The sequence below is a fragment of the Perissodus microlepis genome, chromosome 2 (genome assembly GCF_051167445.1).
Source record: "Perissodus microlepis isolate ML-2025 ecotype Zambia chromosome 2, ASM5116744v1, whole genome shotgun sequence".
In the NCBI taxonomy this organism is placed as follows: Eukaryota; Metazoa; Chordata; class Actinopteri; order Cichliformes; family Cichlidae; genus Perissodus; species Perissodus microlepis.
In genome coordinates, this window is record NC_140462.1 from 160,784 (window position 1) to 179,166 (window position 18,383).

Sequence of the window (18,383 nt, forward strand, 5' to 3'; positions counted from 1 at the left end):
ATTAAGATGTTTTCCATGTTTCACTGGAACATCTTAAAGGGTTATATTTGCCTGCAACTACTCTTGCATGTCTTTCTTTGAGTCTGCAGAGGGTACCAGTGATGTGGAAGACGTCATGTCTCGTCCCTATTCCAAAGATGCCACGTCCCAGTGGCCCCCAGGATTACAGGCCCGTGGCACTGACCTGCAAGCACTGTGAGGGTCATGTTTTTTGACTTTTCCAGTGCTTTCAACACCATCAGGCCGACCCTCCTGGGTGATAAGTTAACAGTGATGCAGGTGGATGCTTCTCTGGTGTCCTGGATTGTTGATTACCTAACAGGAAGACCACAATATGTACGTCTCCCACAGTGTGTGTCTGACAAGGTAATCAGCAACACAGGGGACTGTCCTCTCCCCCTTCCTCTTCACCCTCTACACCACAGACTTCAGCCACTGCACACAGACCTCCATCTTCAGAAGTTTCCTGATGACTCTGCGGTGGTTGGATGCATCAGCAGGGATGATGAGACAGAGTACTGGGCTGTGGTCGACTCCTTTGTCACGTGGTGTGAGCAGAATCATCTGCAGCTCAACGTGGCAAAGACCAAGGAACTGATCGTGGACTTCAGGAAGACCAGGAAACACTTGACCCCTGTTTCAATCCAGGGGGTCAGTGTTGACATGGTGGAGGACTATAAATACCTTGGAGTACACATTGACAATAAACTGGACTGGGCTACAAACACCACAGCACTTTACAGGAAGGGCCAGAGTCGTCTCTATTTTTTGAGGCGACTGAGGTCCTTCAACATCTGCCAGAAAATGCTCAGGATTTTCTACGAGTCTGTTGATGCCAGTGCGATCCTCTATGCTGTTGCATGCTGGGGGAGCAGGCTGAGGGTCGCAGATGCCAACAGATTTAATAAACTGATCCGTAAGGCCAGTAATGTTGTGGGGATGGAGCTGGACTCCCTCAAGGTGGTGTCGGAGAGGCGGATGCTGTCCAAGATAAAGACAATGTTGGATAACACCTCCCACCCACTCCATGACATGCTGGTCAGTCACAGGAGCTCGTTCAGTGAGAGACTGAGATTACCCATAATGCACCACTGAACAACACAGGAAATCTTTCCTGCCTGTGGCTCCCTGTACAACTCCTCCACCTAACACACTGTTTACTGCTACAACTACACCCTTCTTGCACTTGTTCTTTTTCAGCTATTTATTAATAAGTGACTTTTATGTATATATATATGCCTGTATTGTGCTATTCTTAGTTAGTGTATTGTCTGTCTTGTTAATGTTGGTTTATAATGGAGCACTGCAACAAAAAATAATTTCCCCAGGGATCAATAAAGTATTGATTCTGATTAACATGCGATCATGTCCTTTCATTATGTAGCTGTCTGCGTACATTTTCGTATGTTTTTAGAACTCACCTGTTTAAATTGTAATAAGGCAATATTAGGGGCGTGGCCTCGTTGAGTGACAGGTGGATGGTTAAACTCTGCAAATTTTAGGCCCCAAACCGGACATCTGGACCGTGTTTGTGCTGTTGGAGCATTTTTAATGACATTATCTGACCAGTAGCACGGCTCTTTTTATATACACCCCGTCTCTGATGTAGATTACTCTTTGGCAGGTTCTTCAGGTTGGCTCAGTTGGCCACAAAGAAACAGAAACTTTGCATGTTGAAGACACTTTGATGACATTTAATGCTGAGGCAGTACAGACACAGTGAACTAAAAGCGCCACGTCCTTCTTCATCACCACCACCATGAAACAAAGAGACAAAGACAGAGAGACAGTTAGCAGCTGAGCGTCCTGCAGGACTTCAGGTCACTTCAGAGATAATACTGATCGATCAGTCAGGTTACAGATTGTATTATGCTGTTTATATACTGATTATTATTATTGTTAGAATAACAGAATGAGTAATTCAGAAGCTGTTTAATACACATTAACGGAGCAGTCCCTCACTTCAGGACCCCCAGTCTTTACTGCACAGACATGTTAGCAACGATCAGCATCTGTTAGTTTTAGTTAGCAGCTCAGCAGCCTGCTTACTGTTTATCAGGATGACTGATGTACCCGTATTAATAGTGACTAAACAGTATGTGCATCACATTATAGTTGAAAATAATGAAAACCTCCTAATCTAACTTCTTAGAGGTGTTCGGTGTCCACGTTAGATTTAGTCTGTCGCGGTCTACAGCAGGCTGACAGTTTCCCCTCGGCTTCAGCCTCTGTGCTAAACTATGCTAACATCATAGGTTGGATTGAATTAAACTCCTCGTCTTTACCCATCTCTGAGACGGGAACGTGAGGTTTCCGTACATGCTGCGTTGTTCTTTAAATCTGAGGACAGAAGACCCAGAACGGTTTCCTGAGGAACGCCACACCCACTGGGAGGTTTCCTGAAGTGGTGGATCGGTCCTTTAATATAACATCTCTTGATCTACAGACAAACTGGATCATTATTAAATTTCTTTTCTTTAATTATTTTTTGCTACAGGGAGTTAATAGTTAACACTATTAAAGTCCACATGATTGTTTAGGGTCCAGGTCTAGTGTTCAGGTCCAGATCCGGGTCCAGAATTTCATCTGGCTCCTGTTCTGTCCAGGGACACAGAGGACTACAGATCTCATTCAGCACTTACAAACAAGAAAAAGTTGTGGTCCAGGTCCAGGTCTTTACAGGGTTCAGGAGCCTGTTAATGATGTCACCATCAGTCAGCCAGAGCTATGCCTGAACACAGAGACGTGGACAGGAAGTCTGGATTCAGGTGCTCTGGTTCAGTTCAGGCTGATTTGTTTGCTTCGACGTCTTCTAGTTTCCCTCTACTAGGAAAAAACAAACACGAGAATCTCTAATTCAAGAGTGGGATCCAGACCAGGATCGAGACCCAGATTCAGACCCGGATGTGTTCAGTTTGTAGAAAATCTGGTAGAATAAATGATGGTTAAAGATCAGATTCACCCCCCACCCCCGAAACAGGAAACACTATATGAAGACTTCCTGTGTCCATAAAAGGTCCTACATCTCTCAGCAACTGGAATGGTGCTGTTGCTGGAGGGCAGTAACCATGACAACCAGCCTCAGGACTTGTTGTCATCGTAGAGGTCGAGCGAAGCCTGTATATCCGGAAGCTCCATCTCACAGACGACGCTGCGAGGAGACATGGAGTTCCTGCTGAAGAAGCGACCGCCGCCTGGAAGGACAGAAGAACGTCCATCAGAGTTAATTCACTCAGCAGCAGATGCAGACGCATAACTCTTTACTTTTCAGTTTTACTTTGGTTGCTGGATAACGTTGCTCAGTTGCACTGTAAACTTGTTGCTCTACATCCACATGAAGTTGTCTTTTACTTGCCTAGAACATTTATTTGCAGTGACAGTGAATTACAGATGTTGTCTTTACTCTGTTGTCGTGTCACTTACTGGTCACGGAGATAGTGATATCGGCAGGTGTTCTGGGCGTGGCCTCAGAGTGGGTGGGGCTGAGTGGCTCCAGGCTGATGGATGGCTGGTTGCTGTCACTAAGGGGTGCCCTCTGGCTGCCAGGTGCCTGACTGGCACCGAGACGATCCACATCCAACACAACGCTGTCCACACAGGGAACACTGGTCTGAGGACAGACAGAGGCAGTCACTCCCAGGTATAATTCAGACACACCTGATGTCTTATAGATGGAAATTTTCTTCTTCAGAAACACTGCATTGCATCATTGGTGCAGCCTGCACTTTTATTTCCAGGGCTTAACAAAGGGAAAAGTTCTGTGTCTAAATACATATTTAAGCAAGAATATTTCCTATAAATGATCAAACTACAACAGACAAATGCACGAATTCCAGTGTTCTACCATCCATCCATCCATCCATGCATCCCTCCATGCATCCATCCATGCATTCCTCCATGCATCCATGCATCCATCCATCCATGCATCCATCCATCCATGCATCCATCCATGCGTCCATCCATCCATCCATCCATCCATCCATCCATGCATCCATCCATGCATCCATCCATGCATCGATCCATCCATCCATGCGTCCATCCATCCATCCATCCCTCCATGCATCCATCCATCCATCCATCCATGCGTCCATCCATCCATCCATCCATCCATGCGTCCATCCATCCATCCATCCATCCATCCATGCATCCATCCATCCATCCATGCATCCATCCATGCATCCATCCATCCATCGATCCATCCATCCATCCATCCCTCCATGCATCCATCCATGCATCCATCCATCCATCCATGCATCCATCCATCCATGCATCCATCGTCTCCTTCTTTACACTTCAGATACTTAACAAGTCTGAGTTATAATTGACAGTGCAAACCAAAGTTTTGCTACGGTTGTACAGGCACTGAGTGGCCTGTAATAACAAGCCGGATACCACAAATTCCTGAAACAACATCACAGAGCGTCGCAAGAGATGCGGTCAAACACATTCTCAAAGCCCACAAAACACACATGGGCTGCTTGGAAAAGCTATTGTACACTCTCAAATATCCCTAAAAGGATAAAAAACAAAAAAACTAAACCACGTTGCTCTTCTTCAATCCAAATGTCATTTCGACTCTCCTGACTTCCTGTTGTAGCTGATGAGTGGGATAAATAAACGTGCACATATGCAGTTTGTCCCGTTTCAGTTAGAGAAAGGCTTACTGGTTTTTTGCAGTTTTATTGGACAAAGCATCACAACTTTGATGCTTTTAAAAGCAATGTGCTTTTTACAATAAAAATATTTACGTTTGCTCATGAATACAGCTTTACTGTAAATGCGAACGATATTTGTCAGCCTACAAAGATGAATTTAGAGTTTTTGATGAAACAGTAGGTATTCAGTGAAGTAACGCTGTGTGCAGACAGCAGATTGCTACAGTCTGAATATTGGTTCAACGCAGTGAATCACAAGAACTTAATCGATGCAAAGCAGGAATGGAAAACTGAACCTTTGCTAGCAAAGCTGCAGCTTCACATGGAGCAGTCTGGACCAGCTTTATCTTTTCTTAAAAGAACAACAGGTTGTTCTCAGAGTTTATCAAAGAGCGTTCGGTGGACTCTGTCATGCTAAAAAGAAGCATTTTAGATCGTGCCTCTTCAGGTGGACTGATGACACTGCAGGAGATCTGGAGCTCCAGCTGAAAAATAAAGCGGACGCTAGCTCTGGACGAGAGCTGCGATGTCTGTGACGCCGCCCAGGTGAGGGATAACCAAAGAGCTCAAGACTGTGAGGAGCTGGCAGCAATGCACTCAGTGAAAGGACTGCAGGGAGGAACGTGATCGTGCAGGTGTGTTTGTAGAGTCGGGGGCTGGAACGGGACAAACTGGCAGGTGTTCAAAATGTCAAATCTAAAAATCAGCAATGCTGAAGACTGGTGCTGTTTTTATTTTTTTGTCCCAGAGAGGAGAACTGTCCACACGTCAGGAGACATTAACTCTCTTTGGAGAAAAACTTTCTCAGTGATGAAACAGTGACGATCACCCATCTGCTATCCTTCACATTTCCACCTCAGACATTGACCTTAATGTTCAAGCCCAGAACTGATGAGATTTTTCTCCCTGAACAAGACAAAGAGCTCAGAAATGCAGACAAAGTCATTCAACTACAAGCAAAACGTGGATAAAGTTAAAAGTCTTTAACATTTAGTAGAAAAATGCACATAAATGCAAACAGTGAGGAAATGTTGGTCTCTTTACCTACCTCACATTTCTGTTACCTCACTGTAAAATCTACACTATCAGCAGAAAGACATCGAAATAATACCGAGTTCAGCTGCGACCATCCGCAACAGACCCAGTTTCTCACGTTAGCCAAGCTTGGTGTACGGTGAGGGCACGTCAGCCTGGTGTGAACGCTGGTTTGGATTACAACACATCTGGGTGTCTCTGTCTTTGTGTCAAACATGCCCATGTGTCAGCGAGGACTCACCGTGATGCCGAGAGCTTTGAGGATGTTCAGTTTGCACATGGGGCAGGTGCAGTGCTCCTTCAGCCAGGGGTCCACGCACGCTTTATGAAAGACGTGTCTGCAAAGACACAGGCGTGTTATCAAAAAACATCACGCTACGTGTTATCAGCACGACATTAGACATAGCAGACAGAACGAGGAAGAGTTCATAAAACACTTTTAATTACAGAGCCAGACTGGTCTGAGACTGGAGAGCCTGCAGCATCAAGGTCAGACTCACTTGCAGGGCAGGATTCGAACCACATCGTTCAGCTGGTACACTTCGATGCACACCGCACAGTGGTTTGACTCTGTGTCCTACACACACACACAGAGGAAACAGGTCAGAGCTTTGCTGTGATGTTGTCTCTGCTGGCTCTGATAGTGCAGGGGTGGGGAACTCCAGGCCTCGAGGGCCGGTGTCCTGCAGGTTTTAGATGTGTCATTGATTCAACACAGCTGGCTTAAATGGCTAAATGACCTCCTCAACATGTGTTGAAGTTCTCCAGAGGCCTGCTAATGAACTGATCATGTGATTCAGGTGTGCTGACCCAGGGTGAGATCTAAAACCTGCAGGACACCGGGCCTCGAGGACTAACGTTCCCTACCCCTGTGATAGTGGCTCGCAGTTAGAAGTCTTTCTGATTTATGTTTCTCCTCTGAACAACATCATTGCTGTTTCGTCTGAACGTCAGCGACACGTTAACCAAACGTCTGTGAGGAAACCAGATGTTCACATGCTGCATTCAAAGAACGAGGATGTGAAGGATCCGGACGCTGAGCTCATCGTCTATGAACGAGTGAGGTGGAAACTTCATCGAGCAAAAACCTTTTTCAGACAGTTCTGCTCCAGCAGCTCTCTTTCCACGTGTTACAGCTCTGCAGAGGCCGTCACTCGCTGCCTGAAAGCTCACGTAAATTTAACCTTCTGGGTTTTGGAGCCTCATTCACGGGTCCTACATCACATGTGAAGGAGAAACAGCAACACATGTGCTCACCTTGTCTCCTTTTTTCACCGTCCTCGTCTTCAGCTTTCCGATGGCTTTCTTCGCTGCATCTCCAAGACGATGCTGACAGAGTGAGAGGACAGAGTGTTAGAGTCACAAACATTTCCAGGATTTCGGTTTTGATTCTTTGTGAAATGTGTTCTGATCCGAGTCACACGACTAAACAAACTTCATCTTTACCAAGTCAGTCAGTGAACCTCTGAGCTAATGTGTTCTTCTGAAGCTACCCGGACTCAGAGTCTGCTCTTCTACAGAAAGACTGACTTTCATTGGCCCTTTGAAGAAGCTGCTTAAAGATGAGGCAGGGAACACCAAAAAAGAGGAACATCTGAGTAACAGCTGTAAATGTGTGTCAAATGAAGAATGCTTTCATGAAGCGCACCGTGAAGGAAACTGCTGGTTTCCAAACAAACACGGCTGGGGTTTGGAAACACCAACACGGCAGGCAGGGCCATGTTGGAGGTGGAAAACGAATCAAACTATATGAACCAAAGTCCCAGGAGAACATCGGGGGAGCAGAACATGAGAGGAGGGGCGGTCAGCTGGTACAGAAATACAGTAAAGAAGAAAGTTAACCCTTCAGAGGGCTGATTGATCAGTCCTCGCAGGAAATACTGATGAGGTGAAGGAAGGAAAGTGACAACAGGAAGTGTCTGAAGGAGGTTTCTCCAGCTGGACTGAGTGAGATCAGGGCGATCGATCGCTGAAGAGCCCGACAGACTGTTTATCAGACCGTGTTTCTCTCTCCGCTCAGAGTCTTCACAGGAGGAGGACAACACTCACATCAGCGGATATCACAGACTCAGGTACCTGAATGCAGCATCAGCCCGCGGCTAACGTGTTACCTGGCTGCGGTCGCGAGTGCTCGTGCAGCGGATCTTCTGGATGAAGTGAAAGATGAGCCAAGCTGACGAAATGATCATGAGGATGATGAAGGAGATGGAGACGAAGACCAGCGAGCCTCGGTTGATGTTCTTGGTGGGCCCGCGCTGACCAACGACCACGGAGACCAGAACCGTCATGTTCCGCTCAAGGTGGGCCAGGATCTCTTTACCGTACGCCTCTGTGATCATCACCGCCACGATGTCACCCGTGCCTGCAAACAGAATCAGAAACAGGGTGGCAGCAGGGACGGGGCGCCGTGTTAACAGCCATACAGTAAAGTGTACTGGGTGTACTGGCTTTAATGGGTTGACCGCACGTTACAAGTTTAAAAGTGTTTGCAAAAACAAAAGCGTGTGTATCATGAGCGCTTAAACACAGCAGTTACTCTGGTGACGGTCTCTGCTCAGACGCTTCAGATCATTTAAACACGGCGTCGCAGTTCTTCTGTTAAAAACTGCTCGATGTTCGTTAAACCCAGACTCCAGGTCAGATTATCGAATCAGCCCAACATAACACTGTGAACCCTGATCTCAGACCAGCTGAAATCTGAGCTCATACAAAAGACCGGGATGTTCAGAAGGCAGCACGCGTCACGCCGATCAGCTCGGTGCACACGTGACCAGCACGGTTGGCTCTTATTTATTTTTACACCACCCAACAATCGAGATAAATAATCTGTTCTTAACATGGAGTACTTCCTGTTTGTGTTTTCTGAAACTCTAATTGGACGTCAGCTTTGTAATTTGTTTCTTTGTCTGTTGATCTCTTCGTGCTGATGTTGTTCCCCATCATCACCTCGCTCTGTCCCACACACAGAGTGTGAGGTCACAGTGACCTCAGCCTCGAATGACACGTTGATCTATATTTAGACTGAACATCGACTCCACCCCCCGCCCGGCAGTCGTCACTTACCTGAACATCTCTGAGGGACGATGCTGCAGCACAAACCAGCGTCAGACTTTAATGAACAGAAACACTCTGATGTGAGTCCATCCTGCGATCAATACATCAATACGCTAGGATCAGTGACCCCAGCATGCCATCACATTGTGGCGCACGAGCTTGAGCTATGAACTCAAACAGCAGAAATTTTGTTTCGCTGATATCGCTGTAGGCGCCCTGACACCTGGACACCAGCGTCCTTGTTGCTGCCATGGCATCTTTTTTACACGCAGACATGGCCGCGCTCTGATGAGGGGGCGGAGGGCTACGCCAACACCAACCAGCTCCAGATAAGTGAAGCCATCACTGCAGCACCAAAGCCTGCAGTTCCTCTAATGTCCACCAGAGGGACCACAGTGAGTCGTTAAAGCTTTGCCGCTCTTTGGTCTCTGTAGCCAAAAGTACGGCAATTCTGTACTGAAGTACAAGTACTGATACTGGCGTTACAAAATACTCTGATAAAAGTCAAAGTGAAAGTGTACGAGCTCTGTACTCAAATACTTAATAATACTTAATAATAAATGATTTGGACTCTCTTGTCTCATCCTTTAATAACCAGTGTAATTCTATTTTAGACATAGTGGCACCTCTGAAAAAAAGTACTGTCCTACGTTTGAAATCTCATCCTTGGTTAAATGAAAACATTCGTAATTTCAGGAGATACTGTCGCAAGCTAGAACGTTTGTGGAAGGCTTCCAAGCTTGAGGTTTATAAGTTACACCTTAAAGAGTCTATCCTCTTGCTAAATGACATGTGGAAAAATGCCAGAACAGAGTATTTTTCACACCTCATAGCTTCAAAAAAGAAAGATCCTAAATTCTTGTTTAAAACAATTAAGAGTATTGTTTCTCCTGATGCTCCTTGTGCACCAGTTCACTCAACGTCCGAATGCAATGAGTTTATGAACTATTTCAGAAATAAGGTCATTGCCATCAGGTCTAATATCTCTCCATCATCTTCTCAATATCAAACTTTTAACTTGCTCTCCTCTGATACTTGGTCCTCTTTTACTCCTGTTACATTACAAGACATCAGAGGCCTGCTTTGTCATATAAAACAGACTTCAAGCCCCCTCGATGTCCTTCCATCTTCATTTTTCACTAGTGTTTGATTCAATTGGCCCCTGTATTGTGGAAATGATAAATACTTCTCTTCATACTGGCTCAGTCCCCAGCTTCTTTAAACAAGCTATTGTTGAGCCAATATTAAAGAAACCCCAGCTGGATCCATCTCTTCCTAACAGTTATAGGCCAATATCCAAATTGCCTTTTATATCGAAAATTTTGGAAAAAGTAGTACTAGAACAACTTAACTATTTCCTGGATAAAAATGCTGTTATGGACACTTTCCAGTCTGGTTTTCGTAAATTGCATTCCACTGAAACGGCCTTACTTAGAGTATCCAGTGATATCTTGATGGCAGCAGACTCTGGAGAGGACACAGTGCTGGTCCTGTTGGATCTCAGCTCTGCTTTTGACACTGTAGATCACAGTATCATGATAAACAGACTCGAGAACTTGTTTGGGATTACTGCTGTTGTTTTAAAATGGTTTAAATCATATCTGTCTGAGAGATCTTTTACTGTTTGCATGAATCATGTCACATCAGAATCAACAGTTTTGCCGTGTGGGGTACCTCAGGGATCTGTCCTGGGTCCAATTCTCTTTTTACTTTATGTATTTCCCCTAGGCCAAATTATTAAGCGCTATAAATATATCTCCTATCATCTCTATGCTGACGACATCCAACTATACTGTTCCTTCAAAATGTCTGAGTTTTATAAATTGTCTAATTTAAGTAATTGCCTGAATCAACAAAATCAACAAATGGTTATATGACAATTTTCTCCAACTAAACTCTGATAAAACAGAAACTCTAATTATTGCTCCAGACCACATGGTCCCAGAAATTAGACAGCATATCAGCTTCTTAGACCCTTATGTAAAATCAAGCCTTAGAAATCTCGGTGTCATATTTGACAGCTCGATGTCGCTCGAGCAGCTGGTCCGAAACTGTTTTTATCATTTACGGAATATTTCTAAACTCAGACTAATGGTGTCAAAGCTTGAACTTGAGATGATTATTCATGCTTTTATTTCTTCTCGTTTAGACTACTGTAATGGCCTTTTTACTTGTTTTAACAAATCAGCCTTAAATCGTCTTCAGACTGTGCAGAATGCTGCAGCACGTCTCTTAACAGGCACCAAGAGAAGATCGCATATCACTCCAGTCTTGGCCTCCCTTCACTGGTTGCCTGTAAATTTTAGGTTTCATTTTAAAATTTTAGTTCTAACCTTTAGGGCCCTACATGGTCAGGCTCCTCAATATTTATCTGACCTGCTGAAACCACATACATCTTCTCGGGCTTTAAGGTCATTAGATCAGAGACTGCTGGTGGTACCGCGCACTCGTTTTAAAACTCGTGGTGATCGGGCCTTTCAGACTGTGGCACCACGGCTGTGGAATTCTCTCCCACTGTCTCTTTGCTGCACAGACTCCATTGATTCTTTTAAGAAACAGCTGAAGACATTTTTATTTAGAAAAGCATTTGATTAATTTCTTCTTATGCTGTTTTTATAGTTTTATTGTTTTACATTGTTTTATTTACTGTTATATTGTTTTTATATTCCCATTTCCTGTGTTGTAAAGCACTTTGTGATTTTTATCTGTGAAAAGCGCTATATAAATAAATTTTACTTACTTACTTACTTACTTACTTACTTTTACTTTGCCTCCACGCCTGGCTCAATAATCATGTCCAGGCTGTGACCAGCTGACCTGCTGCTGCAGCTCTTTGTGGATGTACACAACTGAACAGGATGTAACCCAATGCTTCCAGTCCCCACACCAACAGTACACAGTTTATACAAAGTTAGCATGAAGGTGGGATTTAATGACTGAATCTAAGCATCATCAGCTTAGCTTCATCTCTGCTAAAACTCATGTAAGCTAACTCTGATCACCACAGCCACTGTGTGCCGTCCAACACGGAGCTTTACTGTAAATTCACCAACTAAGCCGTTTATCATTCACCAAACTGCAGAAAAGTTTCATGCAGCCTCTGACTCACACGTCAGCTCAGTTTGTTTTGCAGGACATAAGACAGAAATATAACATCCCATCACACAGAGCTGTAAGTGAGCATCCTTCCCTTTAACTCTAAGCTCTCTTCTTCCTCTCCTGTCTTTCTTCCCTGAGTGAAGTTAGCTCTCCCTGTGAAATCTGCAGCTGCAACACATTATGAGTCAAACTGCACACAAACAGTTTGTGTGCTGATGTTTGTTGATGTGATAGAAACATTTAGTTTGAAGGAAGTAGAAGTCAAAAGTTATCTGAAAAATAAATACTCAAGTAAAGCACAGATATGCAGAAGTACGACTACTTTGATACTCCCCTGCTCTGTCTGCAGCTATTCCAGTTTAACAAAGCTAGCTAGCTTTAGCTCATAGCTCTGCACACACTCGTCTAAATGTGGAGGTGCTTCACAAACCAGAGGGTGGAGAATACGTCCATCTTTGCAGTGTGTAGCTAACACTCACGTAAACGTTTCACCTGTTCAGATGAGTAATATGCTTGTGTGTGTGAACCGCTCGTCTCTGATTGGCTCGTGCGGCGAGCGCTCTCTGACCTTCGTGTCCCATCTTGACGGTGTCCACTGGGGAGTTGTTGTAGATGAGGACGGCCGTGGCGTTGTACGCAGCTGCCTTCAAGATCTTCTCCTTAAAGGTGCAGTTACCTCTCTGCATCAGCGCCACCCAGTGGACGCTGCGGGGCGGGACCAGGAAGTGAGTGTTTGGGTCGCATCCCTGCCGGTCGACCACTGAGGAGAGGAAACCAAAGTCAGTTTAATGAAGTGTAACTAAAACGACTCAAAGGTGAGCTGCTCAACATTCGATCAATAACTCGTCTTTAATCGAGTGAATTTTCCCAGATCAAACAACGATGATCAATAAAAACACTGAGACTTCAGATTAATCAATACGTAAACAATAATAACAAGAACAAAGCTGGCTGCTGATCCGCGTGTCATCAGTTAAAACACATTAAACCCCCAAACAGGCATGTCGACACATTACGGGTCAATCACTTCAGATGTTCGTGATCGTCCTCTATAATGAAAACACACAGATCTGTGGTGCCCCCCCCCCCCCCCCGGTCAACTTCAGACTTTTTGAGGTTTTCCCAGGTTTTCAGCTATTTTTATTTTCCGGGAGTTGATTACGTGAATCGAATGTCATGAAACTCCTCAAAGGAGTGAATCTGAAAGTCGGCCTGCTGCAGAGGATCATGGGAGTCAGCTGACAGCCCACCTGTGTGAGTCCAGTCCTCGTGGGACAGAGCACGCTATAGGCTGGTTTAAATCAGCTGACCAGACTTTACACACATGGACAGACAAGAAGATGACATTTTGTAACACTTATAGTACCTCATTGATTTTAACAGAACCAAGGAGATGTGCAGCAGCTGTACTCAGCTCAGGTTTCACTAGCAGGTGCTCCAACATGCTTTTCTCTGTGTTATAGAGCAGGGCGATATGATCAAAAATATTTATCACGATATACATTCGAAAATTTGCGATAACGATATAACTGACGATATAATTGACACGAGACAAAATACTTTACAACTCCTCAACTTTATTAGTGCAAAAAAACCCCCAAAAAAATCAATATATTTTCACTTACACAAGCAGCTTTTTTAAGTGCATTAAAGTTATATAAAAATTTAACAGAGCAAATGCAAATTCGTTGCTGACAGTTTAACCAAAAGGCATCCTCAGCATAACCATGTATAATATCCACAAAACTTAAGAAGAGGTTATACACACACAATACGGTAACATTATGTTGAAGCACAGTACGTATCACTCTGCGAGGCTCCGCCTACGATAGCCGTAATGCTCCGACAATCCATCGAGCGGTGCGACAGATTTTCGAGCGCCGTGTACATAAAATCGTTTCGAGGTCAGTAAACACAACCAGAATTCATACATAAGGCACACGGGATTATAAGGGGCTCTGTAGATCAGGGGTGTCAATCTCAAATACACGGTGGGCCAAAATTCAAAACTGGAACAAAGTCGCGGGCTAACGTTAATATTTATTGAAAAAAAAATCTTCCTCCAGATATAAGAATGAATCTTTTCTTATGGGCTCAAACACGTTTTGCTGAAAAACTGAAATGGAACAAGCAAAGCTTAATACTAAACAATATATAGCTTTATTATTATTTAGCTGTATAATACCAGTAGGCCAGCTCTAATAGTTATTTGGTATGGCTTCGCGGGCCAAATGTAATTAGGCTGCGGGCAAAATTTGGCCCGCGGGCCAGAGTTTGACACCTATGCTGTAGATTTTCAGAAAAATCTAAGGATTGATTTCAAGTGTGCCGTATTTTCCAAACAACACGGTAATAACGACGCCCGCTAGCATGCGCTACCAAAAATAGTGCTTTGTTGTGTATCTGAGGGATGAAAGCTAAACCAGTTCCACCACTGAAGCTGCAGCATTTTTACAAACCAGTTCTGGTTCATCGTTTCATTCAACGATCCGCTCTCGCTCTTCTCATTCTGCGTCAGCGTCATGTGCGTATGTAAACAAAGGCACTGCGCACGCGCGTTTTACCCATATTCTATCGCGATATTTCATTTTCTTATCGTTGGCCAACATTACACCGGTGTTACCGTGTAATGATATAGCCCAGCCCTACTGTGTTATTGTCTTTATTGTGGAACGGCCGCATTCAGCTGCTGCTGTGGTTTGAGCTGGAAAAACACTGAACTCAGTTATTTTACTTTGTTACACGTCTGATTGATCACAGTTATAGTGACATGAAGGTCTGTGTGTGTGAGTCTGTGTGTGTTGGCGCTCCATCCTGCAGCTGCAGTGTCCTTGGACCATCTGACTGTAATCTGACACTTCGGAGCAGAGACTCTCCGACCTTCAGCAGCCAGGAAACCTCTGCAGTGTCTCACACACACGTGCACATACACACACACATGCATGCACACGCACGCACGCACACACACACACACACACGCACAATCCACTTCATCAGCTGCTTCCTAGTGTTCATGGGAGCAGCTGATGGAGTGGATGGTGTGTGTGTGTGTGTTTTTGTTGACAGTGAATGTTGGTGTGTGTCGCTGAATTTGGCTGATTACTCTGATGGCAAAGAAAACCACAAATCAGCTTCTCTTAAACTCACAACTTTTTCTGAAACAAAGAGATAATCAGAGTAACTTCCAGGATCCTCCATCAGTGGGTTAGGCCACATCCACCTTTTCTCTTTTTCTCCTGAACAGCTTTGATGCGTTGCTCATACCGAGGCTCTGAGCTACCTTTACATTTGGCCTCTTTTCCTGTGTTCAGCTGAATGAGGGTGTTTTTAATTGCTTCCTGTCAGTGTGGACAAGCAGCACCTCAAAACTCCTCACCTGTGTTCAAGCGCACACAGCCTTCAGAGGAAGCTGTTGTATCTCTGATATCTGCATTTTGGTCGCTACTCACGCCTGGTGGTGACAGGTGGGGGTAGGGACATACACTGTTGGGCTGGGCCATATCATACCATTCACGGTAATACCGGTGTAATGTTAGGCAATGATAAGAAAATGAAATATCGCGATATTTCATTTTCATGGGTAAAACGCGCATGCACAGTGCCTTTGTTTTCATACGCACATGGCGGATAAAGCATGGCGGAGAATGAGAAGAGCGAAAGTGGATCGTTGAATGAAACAGATGAACCATAATTTGTTTGTAAAAATGCTGCAACCTCCGTGGTGTGGAACAGGTTTAGCTTTCGTCCGTCAGATGCACAGCAAAGCACTATTTTTGGTAGAGCATGCTAGCGGGCCGTCGTTATTACCGAACTGATTTTATGTACACGGCGCTCAAAAATGTTTTAGTACGACTTTGCTAAGCTACGTAGCCGCACCGCTCGGCTTGTTGGAGCATTACGGCTATCGTAGGTGGAGCCTCGCGGAGTGATACGTACTGTGCTTCAACATAATATTACTGTATTGTGTGTGTATAACCTCTTCTTAAGTTTTGTGGATGTTATACATGGTTATGCTGAGGATATGTCGGCCCGTTTCCACTGGAAATACCTTTTGGTTAAACTGTCAGCAAGGAATTTGTATTTGCACTGTTACGTTTCTATATAACATTAATGCACATAAAAACAGCTGCTTGTTTAAGTAAAATACATGGATGGTTTTTTTGCACTAATAAAGTTGCAGAGTTGTAAAGTATTCTGTCTCGCGTCGATTATGTCGTCAGTTATATCGTTATCACAAATTTTCAAATATATATCGCGATAAACATTTTTAGCCATATCGCCCTGCCCTAATACACTGGCAGGTAACTAAACAGCTACACCTTCACACCCAGCTCAGTCTGCACCACCTTAGACCAGTACAGCATCCACATCACACCACATTACTCCTGTCAATCTCCTGTTCCCCTGTAGTGACCGAACTCCTTGAGCCAGGAACCCCTGCCAAACTCAGAGTCTGCCCTCCACCTTTGTGGCTGAGAACCAAGTGCACTTACACTCCCCCTTAAGAAGCTGAATGTTAGCCTTCTTTATCCAAACGTGTGCCTGGGATCATCGTCCTGTTGGAACACCCAACTGTGTCCAAGCTTCGACCGAGTAGCTGTTGATGAGAATATTGAGGTGTTCCTCCTGTACCTGAACCACTGACAGCCCAGACCATGAAGCTACCACCACCATGCCTCAGTCGTACAGAGTCCTTACACTTGAAAGCCTCCAAAATCCAAAATGTGTGCTGTACAATTATTCCACTGTGGAGGCAGAACACCCACAGACTCATGTCCACAATGAATGGATGAACTTCTGATAACAGCCAGCTACAAAACACGGCTCGTGTTCGATCAGCTGGTCCTCCCATTTGGTCAAAGAACCTGATTTAAATTATATCTTTAGTCTATAAAAAATAACAGAGAGCTCAGAGATGATCTGGACCTTCAGCCAATCGTCTACTGTTCACTGAAGCCTCATCAGAAATGTCTCAGTGATGGACGGCTGTCAGGAAGACGTTCTTAATGAAGGGAAACGGGAAAATGACGAGAACTGGACTGAAGACCAGAGGAACAGGTCTGCTGGACAGATGGATCCACATCACGGTCAGGGTGTACGAGGAGGTCAGGAGGTGGTCCGACTGTCTGCAGCCATCTGTGAGGCACGGTGGAGGTCATGGTTTCAGCTGCAGGTCAGTCAGTGGTGTTGGAGATTTTTGATAAAGTGCCATGAACAGTATCGGTCATGGATGGGCCTCCCCAGAGCCTGGAGCTCAGCATCACTGAAGCATTGTGGGGTCATCCTGACAGAGGACACAACAAGGCAGAAACATCCAGAGAGCTTTGAATGTCCTTGAAGAACCTTTCCTGAAGATCCTGCTCAGAGAGCTGCTCACACCAAATATTCACTTTCAAACTCGTTACAAAAGTACACTCAGTTTTTGCCTCGTTTACTGTGTTTCCATGTATTTTCCTACAAAACATAACCAAATGAGGGCTGACTCTGACCACAAGTATGTGGAAATGTCCACTCAGCATTCATTTTACTGACACTGCAGGTGACAGGTGTGTGTGCTCAGATACCTCCGTGATGCGGTGCAGGTGCGACGATCACACCCCTGGTGTCGACCTTGGGGGAGTTCTGTCCATACTTCCCGTCATCGCTGCTAATCACATGGATGGCGTTTCCTCGCCCGTCCAGCACCGTCGCATTCACCGTAGCGCTCACCGCCTCCTCCACCACCATGTTTGTGTCAGAGCGCCCTGCTGACACAGAGCGAGCCTGCACCGGGACCAGGACCAGGACCGGGACCAGGACCAGGACCTGGACCAGGACCGGCGGGAGGGGGAGACGGGTCCGCATCCTCACAGCGTCTCCTGGTCACATCCAAACTGTGAGAAAGAGAAACAAAGTTAGCAACGGCTCGGGAGCTTCCTCTGCTTTAGGAAACAGGAAGTCCTCAGCACTGTGGATTTATCATTTATCACCGTGAACGAGACGCGGGCTCTCACCTGTCACTGAGAGTCTGTCCTCCAGATGTTGGTCTCTTTGTTTACATTAATCCTCCGGGTGCTGTTTCCCGGTTGGCTCTCCAGAGGATGATGTGTTATTCCTCTTTTGTCCTCCAGATGATCCTTTGTCTCCAGATGTGAGCTCGTGTTCGTTAATCTCTGGGTTCAGGCTGGAAGGTGCAGCTCGTACATCTGGAAGGTCGGAGCATCAGCAGCAGGCCAACATCTGGTGTTTGCATCCCGGAGCCTCGCGCTGGTTGGAGCCCGGATGGTAGCTCGGAGGTCGGGGCAGAATAGCTCGTTTTCAGCGGACTGCAGCCGCCTGCGGTTCCGTTAACAGTGACTGAGCCTCCGCCGTCTGCCGCCAGGTGCAGACAGACACACCGGCGGGCTCCCGCTCCCCCGGAGGTTCGGTGAAATGCTCGTGAGAGGATTTGGCTCGTGTTTTTTCCGGTTTGCCGCCGGTGAAAGCTGCGCGCTGCGGAGGATCGAGCCCAGTCTCCGTCTCTCCGATCAGCGAGAACTGCGCAGGCGCACACTGAGGGGC

General features: G+C 45.4%; 1 protein-coding gene across 1 annotated transcript; it reads right to left on the bottom strand.

Moving 5' to 3' along the window:
* Positions 1-1,673: 1,673 nt before the first annotated feature.
* Positions 1,674-18,369, bottom strand: rnf130 (ring finger protein 130). Its single transcript, XM_084939529.1, has 9 exons — positions 17,837-18,369; positions 17,408-17,716; positions 12,412-12,603; positions 7,802-8,052; positions 6,948-7,019; positions 6,191-6,267; positions 5,932-6,028; positions 3,424-3,610; positions 1,674-3,194 (listed from the first exon to the last, which is right to left on the bottom strand). The coding sequence occupies exons 2-9, from the start codon at positions 17,685-17,687 to the stop codon at positions 3,082-3,084; spliced, it is 1,269 nt and encodes a 422-aa protein (XP_084795655.1). The 5' UTR covers positions 17,688-17,716; positions 17,837-18,369; the 3' UTR covers positions 1,674-3,081.
* Between the last annotated feature and the right edge of the window lie 14 nt (positions 18,370-18,383).